The following is a 17128-nucleotide window of genomic DNA, read 5'->3' as shown; positions in this document are numbered from 1 at the left end:
ACATTGCTCATACGACTCTGCCTTACGATGATGGCCTTTTCTCGAACATTATCACATCACAGGAGTCATGGCTCCGAGGAAGCTAGCAATCTTGAAAAGGTGTTCACTTTACATTTCGCTCAGAATGAGCTAGCATGAATTCTGCAGTGAGGTTCTCCTTATCTCTTGCTCATGATCTCAATCTACAAAAGATCCGTCACAGAAGACTTCAGACGTCGATCAGCGTTCCGCGTTTTCCGCACAATACAGAACCAAGCAAGACCTCCCACGCCGATGTTGAGGCCTCTACCACTCTAAACAGCTTAAAGTCTAAAGATGGTAGAAGACCTCAACATCGGCGTGACCGATCCCCCAAAGTCCTCTACCGTGCGGAAAGGCTGTCCACGCAGATACAAGTGACTTCAAATGTTGAAGCGCAATCTACGCAACGCGCTAGTTTCCGAAGCGCCTCTTCCGATTCGGAACCCGTACCCCACACTTGATCGACAACTCCTCCGCTGTCAGCCCCTCAATAATGACGCCAGCCAGACGCTCTGGTCCCAACTCCTGCAAGCTTGCAAGCTTGCAAGTACCGAAGATGAGGGGTCGTCATACATCATAGACTGGGTCTGGCTCCGTTGTGGGATCAACGCGCCTTTTGTCCTCTGCGACTTTTCCTCTTCATACCATACGCGCATCTCGTTCTATTGTCGCGACCAACTTATTGAATCTTATATCTTCGAATCTTTGAACCTGTGAAACTGCTTATACGCGACACGCGCAACAACCCCCCAAAATGTCCAGCGACAAGATGAAAGCAGTGCACTACGAAGGTCCATTCAAGGTCTCAGTCAAGGACGTCGAACTGCCCACGATACAGCATCCGGATGATGTGATTGTCAAGGTTACGACGGCGGCGATTTGCGGATCGGACTTGCACATGTATCAGGGACGGACGGCTGCGGAGGCGGGTCTGGTGTTTGGTCATGAGAATATGGGGACGATTATCGAGGTTGGTGCCGGCGTGACGCTTTTGGAGAAGGGGGATAGGATTGTGTTGCCGTTTGTGAGTGTTGCTTGGAGATGTAGTGCGGATAGTTCTGATGTGGCTCGCAGAATGTCGCCGACGGCAGGTGTCGCAATTGCGAGGAGGGCAAAACAGCGTTCTGTACCGGGTAAGTCGAACTCCAATAAGGCTATCATGCACCAGTCCTAACAATAGAACAGAGTAAACCCAGGCTTCGCCGGCGGCGCTTACGGCTACGTAGCCATGGGCCCGTATCAGGGCGGCCAAGCGCAATACCTCCGCGTCCCCTTCGCCGACTTCAACGCCCTGAAACTACCCAAAGGAACCGAGCATGAAGCCGACTTCATACTGCTAGCAGATATATTCCCAACGGGCTGGCATGGGCTGGTGCTCGCTGGCTTCCAGTCCGGCGAAAGCGTCGCGGTGTTTGGCGCGGGTCCTGTTGGTCTCATGGCAGCGTATAGCGGTATCCTACGAGGTGCAAGCAAGGTCTTCGTAGTCGACACAGTGCCTGAGCGACTGCAAGCTGCGGAGAAGATCGGATGCATTCCTATTGACTTCAGGAAGAGCGACCCGGTTGAGCAGATCATCAAGCTCAATGACGGTATGGTGGATCGCGCGGTCGACGCGGTTGGGTATCAAGCCGTGGACGCGTCGGGTAGCAAGGAGAAGCCAAACGTTGTCTTGGACCAGCTGATCATGGTGACCCGGCCAACGGGTGGTTTGGGTATTCCAGGGCTGTATGTTCCGGCCGACCCTGGAGCCCCAGATGAGCAGAGCAAGAAGGGCCAAATTCTGATCTCGTTCGGCAAGCTATTCGAAAAGGTATGTTCGTGGCTCGAAGTCGTGTAACCACCACTAACGACGGCAGGGCTTGCATCTTGGCACCGGGCAGTGTAATGTGAAGGCGTACAACAGGTATCTTCGCGACATGATTGTATCGGGCAAGGCTAAGCCGAGCTTCGTTGTGTCGCACGAGATTAATATCGACGACGCGCCGACGGCATACGAGAAGTTTGACAAGAGGATCGAGGGGTATACGAAGGTGTTGATCCATCCGAATGGAGCTCTGAACTAGTTGGACGTATGAGTAATTAATCTACATTCCATTTTCGAGTAACTCACGTTCAAGCATTGAGTGTCGCGTTGATGCGCTCTGTCATGCGATCGCGTCGGCGCCTGGCTGATCCCGTTCCTCCGCGCTAGTATCGCTGCATCGCCATCGCGCCGTCGTCGACGAGGTATGCCTTGACAATCTTGACTTCCTCCACAGGGCGGTCTTCCTTGTCTGTCTTGACCAAGCCCAGCTTCTTCACGATCTGCATCCCGCTCTTGACCCTTCCAAAGATCGTGTGCTTGCCGTCCAACCACGGAGTCGGCGCCAATGTGATGAAGAACTGGGAGCCATTGGTGTTCGGACCGGAGTTGGCCATGCTGAGGATGCCTGCACCCGTGTGCTTGAGCTGGGGGCTGATCTCGTCCTCGAACTTGTCTCCATATATGCTCTCACCTCCTCGTCCAGTACCCGTGGGGTCGCCGCCTTGGATCATGAAGTTTGGTATTATGCGGTGGAAGATCAGGCCGTTGAAGTAGTTGCGCTGCGTGAGCGTCGAGAAGTTTTTGCATGTCTTGGGCGCGTGGTCGTTGTAGAGTTCGATGACAATGGTGCCCTGCTCGGGTTAGTAAGGGTGTTTATCGTGTGAGAAGATTCACGCACAATAGTGGTATCGAGCGCGATGTCAGTAGCCATGGTGAATGTGTAGTTGAGGGTATGAGGACTGTGATGGCAGCTTCCCCACGAGCTGGAATTCCATGTGAACTTCGAGGCACGGACCGCACACCAGCCACACATCTGCGCCACAGCTACTAGCTCAGAGTGATGATTCACAGCTAATAACCTATTCTGACATTTGGCAACCACAACCCCATCAACAAGAACATGGATCTCTCAAACTGGGCATTGCCCCAGCTATCGAAGCTTGTCCCTCTAGACGATGAGTCACTGAAGCAACTAATATCCTATACTGAGTCACTATCGCCCAAAGAAGCAGCGGACCATCTGCAGAACTTCTTAGGCGATAGCCCGCAAGCACTTGAGTTTATCTCTTCGTTTAACAACCGGAGAAAGGCGAAACCTTCCAGCGGCTCTGGTCAGGCCCAAGTGTCAAATGGCATGTCAGAAGTACCCAGGGCGAAGCCAAAGAAAAAGAAACCCGGTTTGAACAAACTTCCGCCACCGCGACAAGTAGAAGACCATGGCAATGTGTCTGGTTCATATCTCAAAAAGGATGAACAAGATTACATGGCGGGTAGCTCAAAGCCCAAGGCTGCTAAATTCGGCTTACAAGAACAACCTGATGGGTTACAATTACCAACCTTCACTACGTCATCGGGGACATCAACCCCCAAGTCCCGTGGCGTCTCGCCTGCTCCGCAACCAGCAAAGAAACTTCCAGGCCAACTTATCTCCGATACTAAACCAAAGGCAAAGGCAAAGGTCAATGTCACTGGTGGCACGCCCATGCATGGTGCCTCAACGGCACTCAACGATCTGGAGTCCGCAATCAGAGCGCTTGAGATCCAGACGAACCCTACTCTTTCCCCACAAGACAACAGCAAGCGGAAATGCAATTGCATGGCTACCAGGCATCCTTTGCTCGAAGCTGCGCCAAACTGCTTGAATTGCGGAAAGATCATCTGTGTCAAGGAAGGCATCGGCCCATGCACCTTCTGCAACTCAGCTCTGTTCAGTGCACAAGACATCCAATCCATGGTGCGAGTTCTCCGCGAAGAGCGCGGAAAAGAGAAGATGGCCGCCAACAACGCCGGCCAAAAGCGTGCCGATGTCTCACTCGCACCACGCCCGTTCTCAACACCCCGCACAGGAACACCCGCATCTTCCAATCCCGCCTCGGACGTCGAGTCTGAGAACGAGAAGCTCGCAAAAGCAAAACAGCACAGAGACAAGCTGCTCGCCTTCCAAGCCCAAAACGCCAAACGAACTCAAGTCCACGACGAAGCCGCCGACTTCGAAACCACAACAGCCGGCCTCAGCATGTGGGCCAGCCCCCAAGAACGCGCCATGCAGCTCAAGCGCCAGCAAAAAGCACTACGCGAGCAAGACTGGAATGCGCGCCCAGAGTACGAGAAGCGCAAGGTAGTCGCCAGCATCGACCTCTCTGGCAAGAAGCTTGTCAAGCGCATGGCTGCTACCGAGAGGCCGGCTACACCCGAGAGCGAAGATGAGCCACCCGAACCTACTCAACGGCCCCGAGATGGGAATACGCTATCGAGTGGTAGCGGGGCGTTCAGCAAGAATCCGCTGTTGGGTGGACTGATTAGGCCGACTATTAAGGTCCAGGAGAGTAAAGGCAAGGAGAATGCGGGTGAAGGAGGCAGGAAGCAGACGTGGCGTCGCGTGCAGGATGATAATGATGATAATGAGCAGTGGATCTTGGATGGGGGTGTTTATGGTTCGAGAGCGGATAATGTGAGCTTGGAGATGGATGGTCTGAGATGATAGGTGCCTTTACCTCCCTTACCGAAGTAACTACATTGATAGTGGTAAAAAGAACCAGCAATCAACATCCATCCCCACATCATCACGCGAATCCATCTCAATGAAAGCCTAGCAGTGAACTTCCAACAAGCTCTCCCATCCTCTCATTCTACCTAGGCAACTCGAATCAAGAACACAGTCTGCATGACCCCCGTAGCCGAACAGCCGTACTTGTGGCGTATCAAGCATCCACTCCGGTGTCGCTATCGTACATACGCGAGAGCGAGCATAGCTCACGGGACTAGAGACCATGCATCTGTACGGGCAGGTCAAGCCCATACTCCCCTGTAGGTGTATCCAACGCGGACTTTTCTCCGCGCGAATAGGACCGAAGGGGAAAGCCGCGCGGAGGTGTATTGTGCGAGGAGCGAAGAGCGAGACAGCTAGTGAAGAAAGTCCCGAGGTCCTCAGGTCATGTCCGTGTCGTGTATGCCCTCTCCTTACATACGGAATCGCCGCACCACCTCTCCATTCCAAGGTTACCAACACCAACCCACCGTCCCCCGCCGATCCCCGTTCACCTTATCCCCATCCCCAGGTTTTCCAACGAAGCCATCTGAGATCGACAAACCTCGCCAAAAGCTTGTTCAGCCGCTTCTTTGCTTGTTGCGACAAGCTCGACCAAGCAATTGCGGGGTACATACACACTACGCAGCCACGCTAACCCCATTCACAACTTCCCCCGGTGTCCCATGGACATGGTACGGAAGGAAGTGATAGGCTAGCTGGTTAACGTGGCGGAAGTGTCAGGTAGGCGTGTTGGAAAGTTACCGCGGCCGTGGTGCGAGAAGCGAATCTGGATGCGCGGATGGGGACGGTGGGTGGATGGGCTAGACCATGGGTCTGGGGTCTAGTGTCAAGGAGGATAATGGAGGGAAAGGGAGGGATTTGGAGGAAGAGGGACGGATGTGAGGACTAGCTGGATGCTAGGTGGGAAATACCCCGCAGACTGAGTCGTGGGTGGGGAATGTGATGGACGGGGGCGTGGTGAAAGCAAGGGTGAGTTCCAATTGCATGGATAGCATAAGAGCCCCGCTGAGCCTCCAAACGAAGTGTCAGTCATTCTTGCGAACACTTTCGTTCGTGCTGTTCAAAGTCTCCATTGCTGTCTACCGGTTCGTCCCCATACGTAGACCATGAAGAACACGATGCGAGACCATAGCGATGGCTCTGGTACGTAACCCTACATCTCAACCTCACATCCACCTACACATGTACTGATGCAACAGGATAGATATCTCAGACCACTCCCCCTCAGCCTCCAAACCAGCTTTCAACCACATCGAGCAAATCCACACCAACGAGCAAGTCCCCGGACACACCAACTACTACGAAAAAGATGGCTTGCGGACAGCCGGCGACGGCGAGGACCACGATTCCGAGCAGCCTATGAACTTCAAGAGACTTATGGCTTTGGTCGCCATGGCTTTCCGTGCGTAGAGCCCTTCACAAACGACTGATACACAACGGAGTTCCCTCGCTAACATGAAGAATAGTATGGACAGGCAGCCAAATCCCCGTCTACCTCTTCGGCGGCGTCCCCCCCTACATCTACGCCGACATAGGCGGCACCGACCGCTGGATCTGGTTTATCCTGGCAAACCTCCTCTCCCTCGCCGCCGTGTGCCCCTTCGTCGGTTCCATCTCCGACATCGTAGGCCGCCGGTGGGTCGCCATGATCGGCGCGTGCTTCCTGATCCTCGGCATGATTATCTGCTCAACCGCACATTCCATGAATATCTTCATTGCAGGAATGGTGTTTAGCGGTGTGGGCGCGGGCATCAACGAACTTACGGCGTTGGCGGTGACGAGCGAGCTTGCGCCGACGAGCCAGAGGGGCAAGTATGTTGCGATATTGGTTTTTACGATTTTGCCGTTTTGTCCGAGTGTGCTTTGGGCGCAGCTTATTGCTAGTCAGAGTCCGGGGGCGTGGAGGTGGATTGGGATGTGGTGTGGTAAGAACTTTTCCCTGTTATCTAACGACGCATGAGAGGGGAAACTGACGATCTTAGGTCTCTGGGCTTTCATCGGCCTCGTCTTGACGTTCGTGTTCTACCACCCTCCTCCCCGCGTCAACAGCGTGGGTATGAGCCGCAGAGAGGTTCTCGCACAGATCGACTACATCGGCGGTTTCCTGTCTGTTGCCGGTATGATCTTATTCATGATGGGCATGCAGTGGGGTGGCTACCAGTACAAGTGGTCCAGCGCACACGTGCTCGCGCCCTTGATCCTGGGTGTCGCTTTCCTCGTCGCCTTTGTCTTCTGGGAAGCTTACGGAGCCAAACATCCCATGTTCCCCAAGCGACTTCGTCAGGAGCCCCGGATTCTGGGGCTGACACTCGTTATTACGTTTATCTCTGGAGCCAACTTCTTCTCGATCCTCATGTTCTGGCCGACGCAGGCGTTCAACGTTTATGGTCATGATCCTGTTGGTGTTGGTATCAGGGGTATTCCTGTTGGGTTTTCGATTCTGGCTGGGGCTTGTATTGTGCTGTGGTTGCTTTCATTGCTCCGTGGTCATAACAAGGAGCTTTTGATCGTCTCGTCGATCATGATGACGGCAGGCTGCGGTGCCCTTTCTATCGGTCGCGTGGACAACTTGTACCAACTGTGGGGATTGTTGGTTCTCGCTGGTCTCGGCATTGGTGGTATCGTTGTGCCCGCATCCATCATCTGTAAGTTTCACGTCGCGTTGATCGACGAACGCGTTACTGACCTCGTCAGCCACTATCATCTGCCCAGACGACCTGATCGCAACAATCGCTGCTCTTACCCTTGCCATCCGCGTCATTGGTGGTTCGATCGGATACTGCGTGTACTACAACGTCTTCATCTCCAAATTTGTTCCCGCCGCAACCCACTACATCGGCGGCGCAATGGTGACCAAGCTCAACATCACATCGCCTGAGATCATCGGAGAGGCAATCGCCATTACCGGCGGATCGCTTCTCCCGCTTCTTCATGAGCTTCCGGGTATCAAGGACGTGCCGGGTGCGTATGAGTTGGTCGTGTACGCTGGACAGCTCGCGTACGCCGAGGCGTACAAGTACGTGTACTACGTGAGCATAGCGTTTGGCGGAGTCAGCATCATCGCGGCATGCTTCTTGGGCGATATCTCGAAGTACATGGACGACCATGTCGCCGTGGTCATGCATTGAGCTGGTCGCAAGGAACTGAGATGGGTGCGCCACAGGCGTAGACGCAGTGAATATGTAGCCGAGGTCTGTAATTACAATCGAGGCTTATTCAAACGCTTGCGTCCTTAAGATTAAGCGTCCTGCATGGCTGGCTGTTAACGTTTGCAGCGTTGGCCGACCTTACATCTGTTTAGGTAGACTTGGCTGCATTGCGACGCTACAGCTAACGGCGCGATGTGCGTCATAATCGGCGAACACCTCTTCAACACCGCAGCATTGTTTCCTTCTGGCAAACCTTTGATAAAGTCAGTAGAGGCCACTGTTGCCTATATCGACAACCTCTTCTATCCTTCAGATACCGAGTCAACCATGTTCCGTACCTCTTCTACCCGTGAGCCGGACGATGTCGAATGGAGAGCAGCAGACCGAGGATCGAATGGTGTTACCCAGCCACCCCTACATCCCGAGACGTCCAACAACAAACGCAAGCGGCAAAGCAGTTGTTTTTGCGCACCGCAAATGTTTGGTGGTGGCATCTTCTTACCGGACCCCTCAACGTATGACCCTTTGGAAATACTGCTCAACACGCATGGCCAAAGCGAGAGAGATGAGCTTGTCGAAAAATGGAGAGACAACAAGCTAAGCGAGCTGAACTTTGTTGGTGTCGTGGTAAGTACTGTATCCATTGATGATGCCGCATCGCTGACGATGGTCAAGTCCGCCCTGCTTGCGGGTGTCCTTACCTCGACAGGCAGCTGGCCAAATATCCTCACCACCGGCAGGCCCACTCCGTGGTATGTCCGGACATCGTGGTACTGTGGCATCATCATCACAATGCTCTCCATCATCAGCGCAGCCGACCAGACCGTGCGTTTACACCGGCTTTCGTCGCACCGCGATGGCATCGCCAATCTTCACAAGCTACTTGGTAAAGGAAGTCGCTGGAAACGAACGGGTCGTCGTGCGCCAAACCTTGTCCAGGTCTTGACTTGGCAGATGCCAGTCATGTTTCTCATATCCGCGACTATCTGCATGGTTGTGGGTATGTTTCTGCTCGTGTGGAGTGCAACGTCGAATTTGGGTAATTCTGGAGGATTAGACGATGGGGACAAGGTATGATCTCAGGCGAGGCGAATTTGGAAGGTTTCAACGCTGATTTGATCATAGGTCGCCATTGTTTTCACGGCTGTCGCGGCTTTGACGATCATCATGTTCTTCGTTGGGCAGATTTCGCTCTACTCGCCGATCAGAGAGTAGAAACTGTGTAAGTCGTCCGAAGGCGTGACAAAGCCATGTACCATTGGACGTAGGAGTGGTGCCGGTATCGAGAACGTGTGGAACATGATGATGCCGAAGATGGCGAGATCTCGCTGCTGCCAGCGGGGGGTGCCAAGCCGCTGGCTGCGCTATCCTTCTTTTGCACAAGCGTGTTCGTGGCAAACCTCGAGCACCTCATTGAGATCTACCCTCACTTGCCACTTCCGTCGCGTCATGCATCACATGAACTCGTGTGCAGCTCGCGTTGGACTCAATACACGCTGCTAACCATGATTCGCTGCTGCCTGTCTCGTCAGGCTGCTGTGGTCCCTAAACACGTCTTCCCGTCGCTAAAATGGGCCACGGCGCGTCGTTGCCTAGCTCGACCCTCTTTTGCCTCAACACGCCACTCCGCTGCAGCATCCAACTCCATCATGATACAGGCTGCCATCATCAAGCACGAACGAGATCCCAATGCTGAAGGAGATATATAATCCGTCATTTTTCCGTCTTCAGCAGTCATTTCGTTCAACAATCTCAATTATATCCCAACACACGCGCTTTCTACCACTTCTCACAACGCCATTTCAACCACAACCCAAAAGCAGGTATCGACAATGATTGACCTTCCTCAAGTCCCAGTTCGTCATACCGACTGGATTACTCATGTCGCAGCCCATCCAGAGACATCACTGCACACCTTGCTCGAACCCTACAAGGAATATGACTCCAAGCTGCGCGAGGTGTTCGCTCAGCAACCAGAACACCCCGCTATTGCCGAGCCCAACATCCTTCCCATATTCGCAGGCCGCGAAAGTGAACTCAAGATCCGCGCTCGCAACCCCGAGGATGAATCCGAGGCTGAGCGTGAGCGCTATCTCATGCCTCTCGACGAGGAGGACCGCAAGCCGACTGGCTCTCCGGCGGTTGTGCAATCACTCAATGAGTTCCAGACCAACTTCCAGCTCTTTTCCGAGTCATCGCTTGTTGACATGGACTGGTCCAATGTGGTGGTCGCAGGTAGCGCTGTTGTAACTTCGTTGCTGCCGGTTCCAGAGGAACATAGTGGCTCCAAGCGCGCCCTACGCGAATACTATCATCAGAAACTGGCCCCGGCTTCGGATGTCGATCTTTTCCTCTACGACCTTACCGAAGAGCAAGCCATTGAGAAGATCAAGCAGATTGAACAACGCATCAGAGACTCCATCTTGACAGAGACAACCACCGTCCGTACCAAGAACGCCATTACCATCGCTTCCCAGTATCCCACTCGTCACGTTCAGATTGTCCTGCGAATTTACAGATCTATTTCCGAGATTCTCACAGGCTTCGATGTTGATTGTTCCTGTGCGGCATACGATGGCAAGCAAGTCTACGCCAGTCCTCGTGCGATCGCTGCATACATGACGCAGATCAACACCATCGACCTGACACGTCGCTCCCCGTCATACGAAAACCGATTGTCCAAGTATGCACGCCGCGGCTTCGAAGTCTACTGGCCGCTCCTTGATCGGTCGCGTATTGATCCCACGCTGTTCGAACGCTCCTTCGGTCGCACTCTCGGACTGGCCAGGTTGCTAGTACTTGAGAAATTGCCGAAAAGCACTGACCGTGACGCTTACGTTGATCAGCGTCGTGCTGAACGTGGCAGACCAGCCATCAATCGTTGGGCCACGCAGAAGCTCAAAGGCGACATCAAGCAACAGCATGACGAAGATGTTGCCGAGTGGGTAGAGACTGATGAGGTCAGCGATTACCATACCTTCACCATCCCATACGGGCCGAAGTTCCATGCTCGGAAGATTGAGAGGTTGCTCTTTGCGAAGGACTTGCTACTCAACGCCGAATGGAATCGACCTAAGGATCGACAGACCACACTACATCGACACCCTTCCTTCTTTGGTAACGCAATCGATGTAATTGGGGACTGTTGCGGGTTCTGTCCCGAGCCCACCACACCAGAAGATCAGGAGATTGCAGCTGAGGAAAGCAAGATCTATGTGTCTGGCACATTGTCTTTCATCAAAGACAACCCTGGACGGCAATCAATCGGCTCATTTAACCCTCTTACTGATGATGATTGGACCGAGATGGCATATGTCGGCAATACAGCGCGACTGTGTCAGGCTATAGTGGACGGAGATCTCGAGCATGTCCGGGATTGGCTCAGTCAAGAGGGTGCTGATCCCAACCGAAGGGACTACACTGGGCGTACTCCACTTCATTTGGCGGTCATGACCTCAACTCCGCAGGTCGTTCAAGCTCTCGTCGATGCTGGAGCCCGTATCGTCGCTCGCATCTTCGATGGTAAGACCGCGCTCCATCTTGCTGCCATGCGCGGTGAGGTAGAGATGGTCAGAGCTCTCCTCATCAAGAGTGAGGCCAACGAAGAAGAAGAGGCAGAGAAAGAATCTCTTAAGAAGAAGAACCAGATCCTCCCGGAAACACCAGATGCTACCAGTACCAACGACACCGAGGAACATGCTTCCGATGACGACAGCGAGAACGACGACGATGAGGATGACGACGTCGATTTACTTGATGATGAGTCCGATAATGCCGATGCGACTACTGAAGGCTCTGTCATCAAGATAGACCCCAAAAAGTCAGAAGACCACGATAACCTCCCAGATGATGCAAATGACGACGAGCCCGATGTATACGACGTCAACGTAGTCGCTTGGGACGCACCGGTATCTGCGCTCCACCTGGCCATTGCAAATGGTCACACCGACGTCGTAAAGACTCTCGTTCAGGAGTTTGGAGCCGATGTACTACTGCCGGTCAAGCTTGTCAATGATTACAACAAGTCCCCGCGCGCGGCGATCCTGCCAACCGTTCTCGCTTTACAGCTCTCGCCTGAAAAGGCCAAGGACATGACTAGATTACTCGTCAGCCTAGGTGCATCGCCGGCACAGGGCGACACCAGCCACATCACGGCGTTGCACTACTTTGCTGCGCATGGTGCCGATCTGCTCACCACTTTGATATCCGCAAACAGGCCTGCGGCGCAACAAGCCGCCGATCACTTATCGCTGAGTGGCTATTCGTTCAGACCCAACGTGAACAGTCCTCTGAAGACAGCCATTGAACATGGTGATACCGCTGGAGTTGAAGCACTTCTAGAGCTGGGCGCGAAGCCTGAGCTTGACTTCGCCACCTACTCTACCGTTGCGAAAAATAAGGGGTTTCATTCGGCATACAGCACTGCCGAGAGCAACCAGAAAGCGTTCAGAGAAAACGTCGAGCAGCCTGTATTTACTGCACTTCGTTATGAGGCATTGTCGATAGTCTTGAAGCTTCTGGATGCTGGAGCAGACATCAACAGTCTTACTCCCAAAGCTTGGTGCGCGCTGGACAAAAGCAACAACACACACGACAACGATACGGGCACCCTTTTGGATATTGTTCGGTACAATGTGCGAAAACTACAGACCTTTATGGAGAAGGGCAAAGTTGATGGCCAAGATGGGTGGTTGTGCTCCGAAGGCTGGGTGGACCGCATTGATAACTACCGGCGGTCCGAGCAATTCGCCCCAGTACCGCTCAAGGAAGATACTGAATATCTTGGAGGACTCGAACCGGGTACCTACGCTCATTGGATGGTGAGTGATCAGATCGACAGCGCCAAACGGATCTACGAACAAGACTTGGAGAGCCACGAGAAGTGGAAACAGTCTCAGAAAGAACCCGAGGGTACGAGTGAGAAGAAGTCGGCTGTCCAGGCGCTATTGAAAGAGTTCGAAGCATTGGAGTCAGAGCTGCTCAGACGACAGGCGAAGACCTTCAAAGAGCTGCATCCAGATACCGAAATCAGGATACCCCCACCACAACAGTACAATTATGGTAGCTATGGACCTGACCCTCCAAAGCCGTGGAATCCGTTGCTCACCTTCCGGCTTTCTGACCTGACCGACGAACGACGGGAAGCTTACCTCAAGTTGTTCCAAGCCTGCTGGGATGGCGATCTTCCGACGATCAAAGAGCTTACCTTGTCGATGTGGGGAGATAATCAGACTCCCCTGCAAATCGCTGTTCAGAACTCGCAGGATTACTCGCCGTTCTCTATCGCCATTCTGCGGAAGCACTATGGAATCGCTCGTGCTGTCTTGGAGATTGCACATGCGCAATATGTGCCCGAAGAGAAGCCATTGGTCAAACACAGTCTCCAGCCCCGAGATGATGACGACGGTAGCAGTGACGATGGTGAGGATGATTTCGAGATCTACGCTGAGATTGTGGATGATTGCTTCACTATTGAGAACATTGGAGAGGTGCAGAGTCAAGTCAAAAGCAATGTGACGCCACTCAAGATGATGTCGTGGACGTGCCCGGCGTTCCGTTTTCTCGAACACGATGCTGCATCGGTCTCACCCTGGCTTCCACACCCAGAGCTCTCAAGCAGCCTCCGTGGTCAACCGCCTTTGGACTCGTCTAGTGGTAGCCCGGTACCCGTCAAGATCCCTGAGGATGTGCGGCCGCATAGTCTGTTCCAATTGGCAGTCTATCTAGACGATGCCGATCTACTACAATTCCTGATCGCCAGAGCTCAGGAGTACACGCAACACAACACCGAACTCGACGATGAGACTGCACCGAGGTTCTTCCGTTTCGACGAAGCCGAGTTCTGGTACGCGATCCGCTTGAGTCGTACCCGCCTGCTAGGAATCATCATCAAGAACACTGGGGCTGGCATTCCTTTGGACGATCTTGTGAAGAAGAGCGGCATCGAGATACCCGTGAAGCCAAAGTACTACCAAGGGCTATCGGTGCACGGCAGGAAGCGAGAGGACTGGGCGAATGAAGGGAGAGAGACCCAGACGAAAGCAGTTGGGGCGAAGCATCCGCCTTTACTTCATGCCGCTCGTTACACAAGTTTGGAGAGCGTCGAGTGGTTCGCTAGTGACACCGCTTTGCGCTGTTATATGGAGTTTGCGGACAGTCATCGAGACGATATTCGCATCCAGAACCTGGCGAAGACCCAAGGCGGCCTACAGTCGTCTATCACAAAGTGGCTCGACCTACGCTCGCATCTACTGCTCCATTCGGTGGTTCTGGGCAAGGAGGGTGAAGAGTCAGTGAGCCTGCTTCGACATCTATGCAAAACTCATCCCAAGGCGATTGGACATCGTTCTGCGAGCGGCATGACGCCTCTGCAGCTTGCTTTCTCTATGCACCGTATCGAGATGGTGAAGGTTCTTCTGGAAGCTGGTGCCGATCAAACCACACGCGACAACACTGGAGCGAACATCATCCACTCAATCCTGCACAAACATTTGAACTACCAGCTAAACCTAGAAAAGCTCCGTGAGCTTTTGGCGCTCATCGACACTCGCCTTCTCTCTAGCCTGTTCACTGAGCGCACAACGGCGGCTCCTGGCGCAGCTACGCCTCTTGCACGCTGGCTTCACGTCGCTCTTCCCCACAACTCATCAAGCTATAACTCAGAGAGCCACGAAAACATCCTCAAACTTCTCTTCGAGCTCAACAAAGGCGACGACCTCAGTATCGTCAATGGCGAGGGCGATACGCCTGTCCACCTTGCCGTACGGCGTGGTTGTGATCAAGTCTTGCGCGTCATGCTCCAATGCCGTCCTGACCTTCTCTTCCGTGAGAACGCGTCAGGACGTACGCCGTTTGAAATGGCAGAGGATACATATCTGGCTCAAGAGGTCTTCAGCAACCCTCCGCCTCCCAGCGACGCAGCGCAAAATCGTCGTCACAGACATCTTGGTATAGGGAACGTGCATCACAACGTGCTTTCACGCAATCCAGAATCCTTCGTCGAAAAGTTCCGAGATACTCGCGATGCTACGACGAAGGTGTGGGAAGTCTGCAAGGAGTTTGCCGAGAAGAATCAAGGGCAGAAGAGGAAGCTGGTCAGTCTCGTCGAGGCAAATGAAGTTGCGAAGCGACTGGCATTGCGGAAGCGGAATGAGTCTACGACGCGGGTGAGGGGGAGGCGGTTCAGGCGCAGGCATGGCAGAGTTGAAGCCATCCACGACGACGACGACGACGAGCTTGCCACAGGCGACGAGGTCGATGCGTGGTTTGGAGCGCATGGAACGTAGGCGGATCGCTAGTATCCGTTGTCCGATCGCCTGTAGAGATTCGGCCTTCTTGTGTTGGTACGTGCGGCTGGTTTTACCTGAGACTGGTTACTTGCGCAGGGGGAGACGAGGCGCCGATCTAGCGAGCCCCTATTTTGACACAACGATAAGAACGTATTCTTGACTCGCCTGTAGAGATTCGGTGGCACGGCGGAAATCCTTCTCGTGTTGGTACGTGCGGCTAGTTTTACCTGAGACTAGTTACTTGCAGAGGTGGAGACGAGGCGTCGATCTAGCGAGCCCCTTTTGATACAACGACGATAACATATTCTCCGGCTACCCACGAATCCGTGTTCCGAACGCGACTTTGGCCAGGGATTCTCATACGGTGTTAAAAGCAGAGCAGAAGTAAATAGATTTGACAAATAACACTCATTGTTGAGCACCTTTCACAGTTCGCAAGTTTAGCGTCTCAGCAATGGATTTCCTCAAGCGATTCAAAAAGCAATCTTCCCCAGCAGTAGATGCTACACCAACCCCATATGCCGACGACGACGTCCTTCCAGTACACACACTAGACGACACGAAGACTTTCCGTAGCATCATAATTACATGGACACTCTGCTTCAACGATGTTCTCGATGCGGATAGGCTCCGGTCCTCTCTAGCAAAGCTCTTGGAAAATGGGGACTGGAGGAAGCTTGGAGGACGCTTGAGACTCAACGTAAGTGGCATCTTTCGGATTGATTTCGCGTGGAAGCAGTACGGCTAACATGTTGGATGATAGAACAAGGGTGCATTGGAGATTCATGTCCCACGCCAGTTCACATCTGAGCGACCCGCCTTCTCGTACAGCCATGTCACCATCAACACTCCCATCGAAGAGCACGACCTAGCCAAGAAGCTTCCCAAAGCCAACAGAGCCGTCTTGATCTGTCCAGGACCCACGGAGTTCAATGACCTGGCCGCTAGCGCCGACGCGCCCATGACGTTTGAGGACTTGATCGCTGGAGACACGCCACAAATTTCGGTCCACATCACGTCTTTTACCAACGCAACACTCGTGGGACTCTCCTGGCCCCATACTTTGATGGATGTAATTGGCAACCAAAACCTCCTCTGCGCGTGGTCGATGGTATTAGCCGGAAAAGAGACCGAAGTGCCGCCTGTACTAGGGGCGCGGGAAGACATGCTACGTGCACTGACTGACAACACGACTCAGCCGGCAGAGGAGTACATACTCAAGGCCAAACAGCTCAAAGGGCTGAGTATGGTCAAATTTGGAGCGAGGTTCGCATGGGATATGCTTACTGGTCCTGCTCCAAAGTCGCAGACGATTTACCTGCCAAAGGACGTCGTGGCGAAATTGCGCGTAGCAACTGAGCAAGACCTACCTGTGCAGGAGAACGATGACGGTATAGTCGAGAAACCACCGTTCATCAGCGATGGCGATGTGCTCACTGCATGGACACTCCGCTGTATCGCATCTTCTCTGCCATCACCCCGTCCCTTGACCGCCCTCCACGCAATGAACGCTCGTTTCCGTCTTCCTGAACTCATCAACGCGAAGGGCATGTACATGCAAAACATGCTCGTCCCCGGCTTCACCTTCCTCTCTCCAGACATGGCAACCGGCCCACTCGGTCCCATCGCTCTACACAACCGCCAGCGCCTCCTCGAACAAGCAACCGAAGGCCAAGTCCTTGCCAGTCTTCGCGAGCAGCGTATCTCCGGCGATCCATCGACGCTTCTCTACAGTGACGCGGATGCGATGTTGGTGCCTTTTACCGACTGGTCGAAAGCCAAGTTCTTTTCTACTGTCGACTTTGGGCCTGCGGTTGTGAGGGCTGGTGATGAGAGTGAGGGAAGGAGTAATCCGCCTGGTATGCCTGCGTTTCATCATTGCTCGAGTAGGATACCGAATCCGGCGAATAGGCTGTTGGTGCATATTTTGGGGAAGGATCATGCGGGGGGTTATTGGCTGAGCTTGATTATGTCGCCGAAGGCTTGGGAGAATGTTGAGGAGAGCTTGAGGGAGTTGAGTTGATGGGTGGGAGGGTGATGCGGTGATGAGGTGATGCGGTGGTGCGGTGTTGCGATACTCATGGTTTCTCGTTCT

General features: G+C 53.5%; 6 protein-coding genes across 6 annotated transcripts; 5 read left to right on the top strand and 1 right to left on the bottom strand.

Annotated features, from left to right (window-relative positions):
- Positions 1–775: 775 nt before the first annotated feature.
- On the top strand, positions 776–2084 carry J4E78_010666 (uncharacterized protein; the record flags this gene model as incomplete). The annotated part of the gene is made up of 3 exons (XM_049371242.1): positions 776–1154; positions 1209–1831; positions 1878–2084. 3 exons carry the CDS (start codon positions 776–778, stop codon positions 2082–2084), a joined length of 1209 nt encoding a protein of 402 aa, XP_049217000.1.
- A 124-nt stretch (positions 2085–2208) lies between these two features.
- Positions 2209–2756, bottom strand: CYP1 (heme binding; the record flags this gene model as incomplete). Its single annotated transcript, XM_049371241.1, has 2 exons — positions 2209–2676; positions 2724–2756. 2 exons carry the CDS (start codon positions 2754–2756, stop codon positions 2209–2211), a joined length of 501 nt encoding a protein of 166 aa, XP_049216999.1.
- A 189-nt stretch (positions 2757–2945) lies between these two features.
- Positions 2946–4526, top strand: J4E78_010664 (uncharacterized protein; the record flags this gene model as incomplete). Its single annotated transcript, XM_049371240.1, has 1 exon — positions 2946–4526. The coding sequence occupies one exon, from the start codon at positions 2946–2948 to the stop codon at positions 4524–4526; it is 1581 nt and encodes a 526-aa protein (XP_049216998.1).
- Positions 4527–5701: 1175 nt separating this feature from the next.
- Positions 5702–7723, top strand: J4E78_010663 (uncharacterized protein; the record flags this gene model as incomplete). Its single annotated transcript, XM_049371239.1, has 5 exons — positions 5702–5738; positions 5800–5997; positions 6062–6520; positions 6578–7240; positions 7290–7723. The coding sequence occupies 5 exons, from the start codon at positions 5702–5704 to the stop codon at positions 7721–7723; spliced, it is 1791 nt and encodes a 596-aa protein (XP_049216997.1).
- Positions 7724–7936: 213 nt separating this feature from the next.
- Positions 7937–8821, top strand: J4E78_010662 (uncharacterized protein; the record flags this gene model as incomplete). The annotated part of the gene is made up of 1 exon (XM_049371238.1): positions 7937–8821. The coding sequence occupies one exon, from the start codon at positions 7937–7939 to the stop codon at positions 8819–8821; it is 885 nt and encodes a 294-aa protein (XP_049216996.1).
- A 381-nt stretch (positions 8822–9202) lies between these two features.
- Positions 9203–16944, top strand: J4E78_010661 (uncharacterized protein; the record flags this gene model as incomplete). Its single annotated transcript, XM_049371237.1, has 6 exons — positions 9203–9210; positions 9479–9567; positions 9602–15026; positions 15478–15733; positions 15797–16849; positions 16924–16944. 6 exons carry the CDS (start codon positions 9203–9205, stop codon positions 16942–16944), a joined length of 6852 nt encoding a protein of 2283 aa, XP_049216995.1.
- Positions 16945–17128: the final 184 nt, after the last annotated feature.

This window comes from Alternaria triticimaculans (genome assembly GCF_023758025.1).
Source record: "Alternaria triticimaculans strain BMP 0046 chromosome Unknown scaffold_37, whole genome shotgun sequence".
Lineage (NCBI taxonomy): Eukaryota > Fungi > Ascomycota > Dothideomycetes > Pleosporales > Pleosporaceae > Alternaria > Alternaria triticimaculans.
This window is presented reverse-complemented; position numbering and strand designations above follow the sequence as displayed.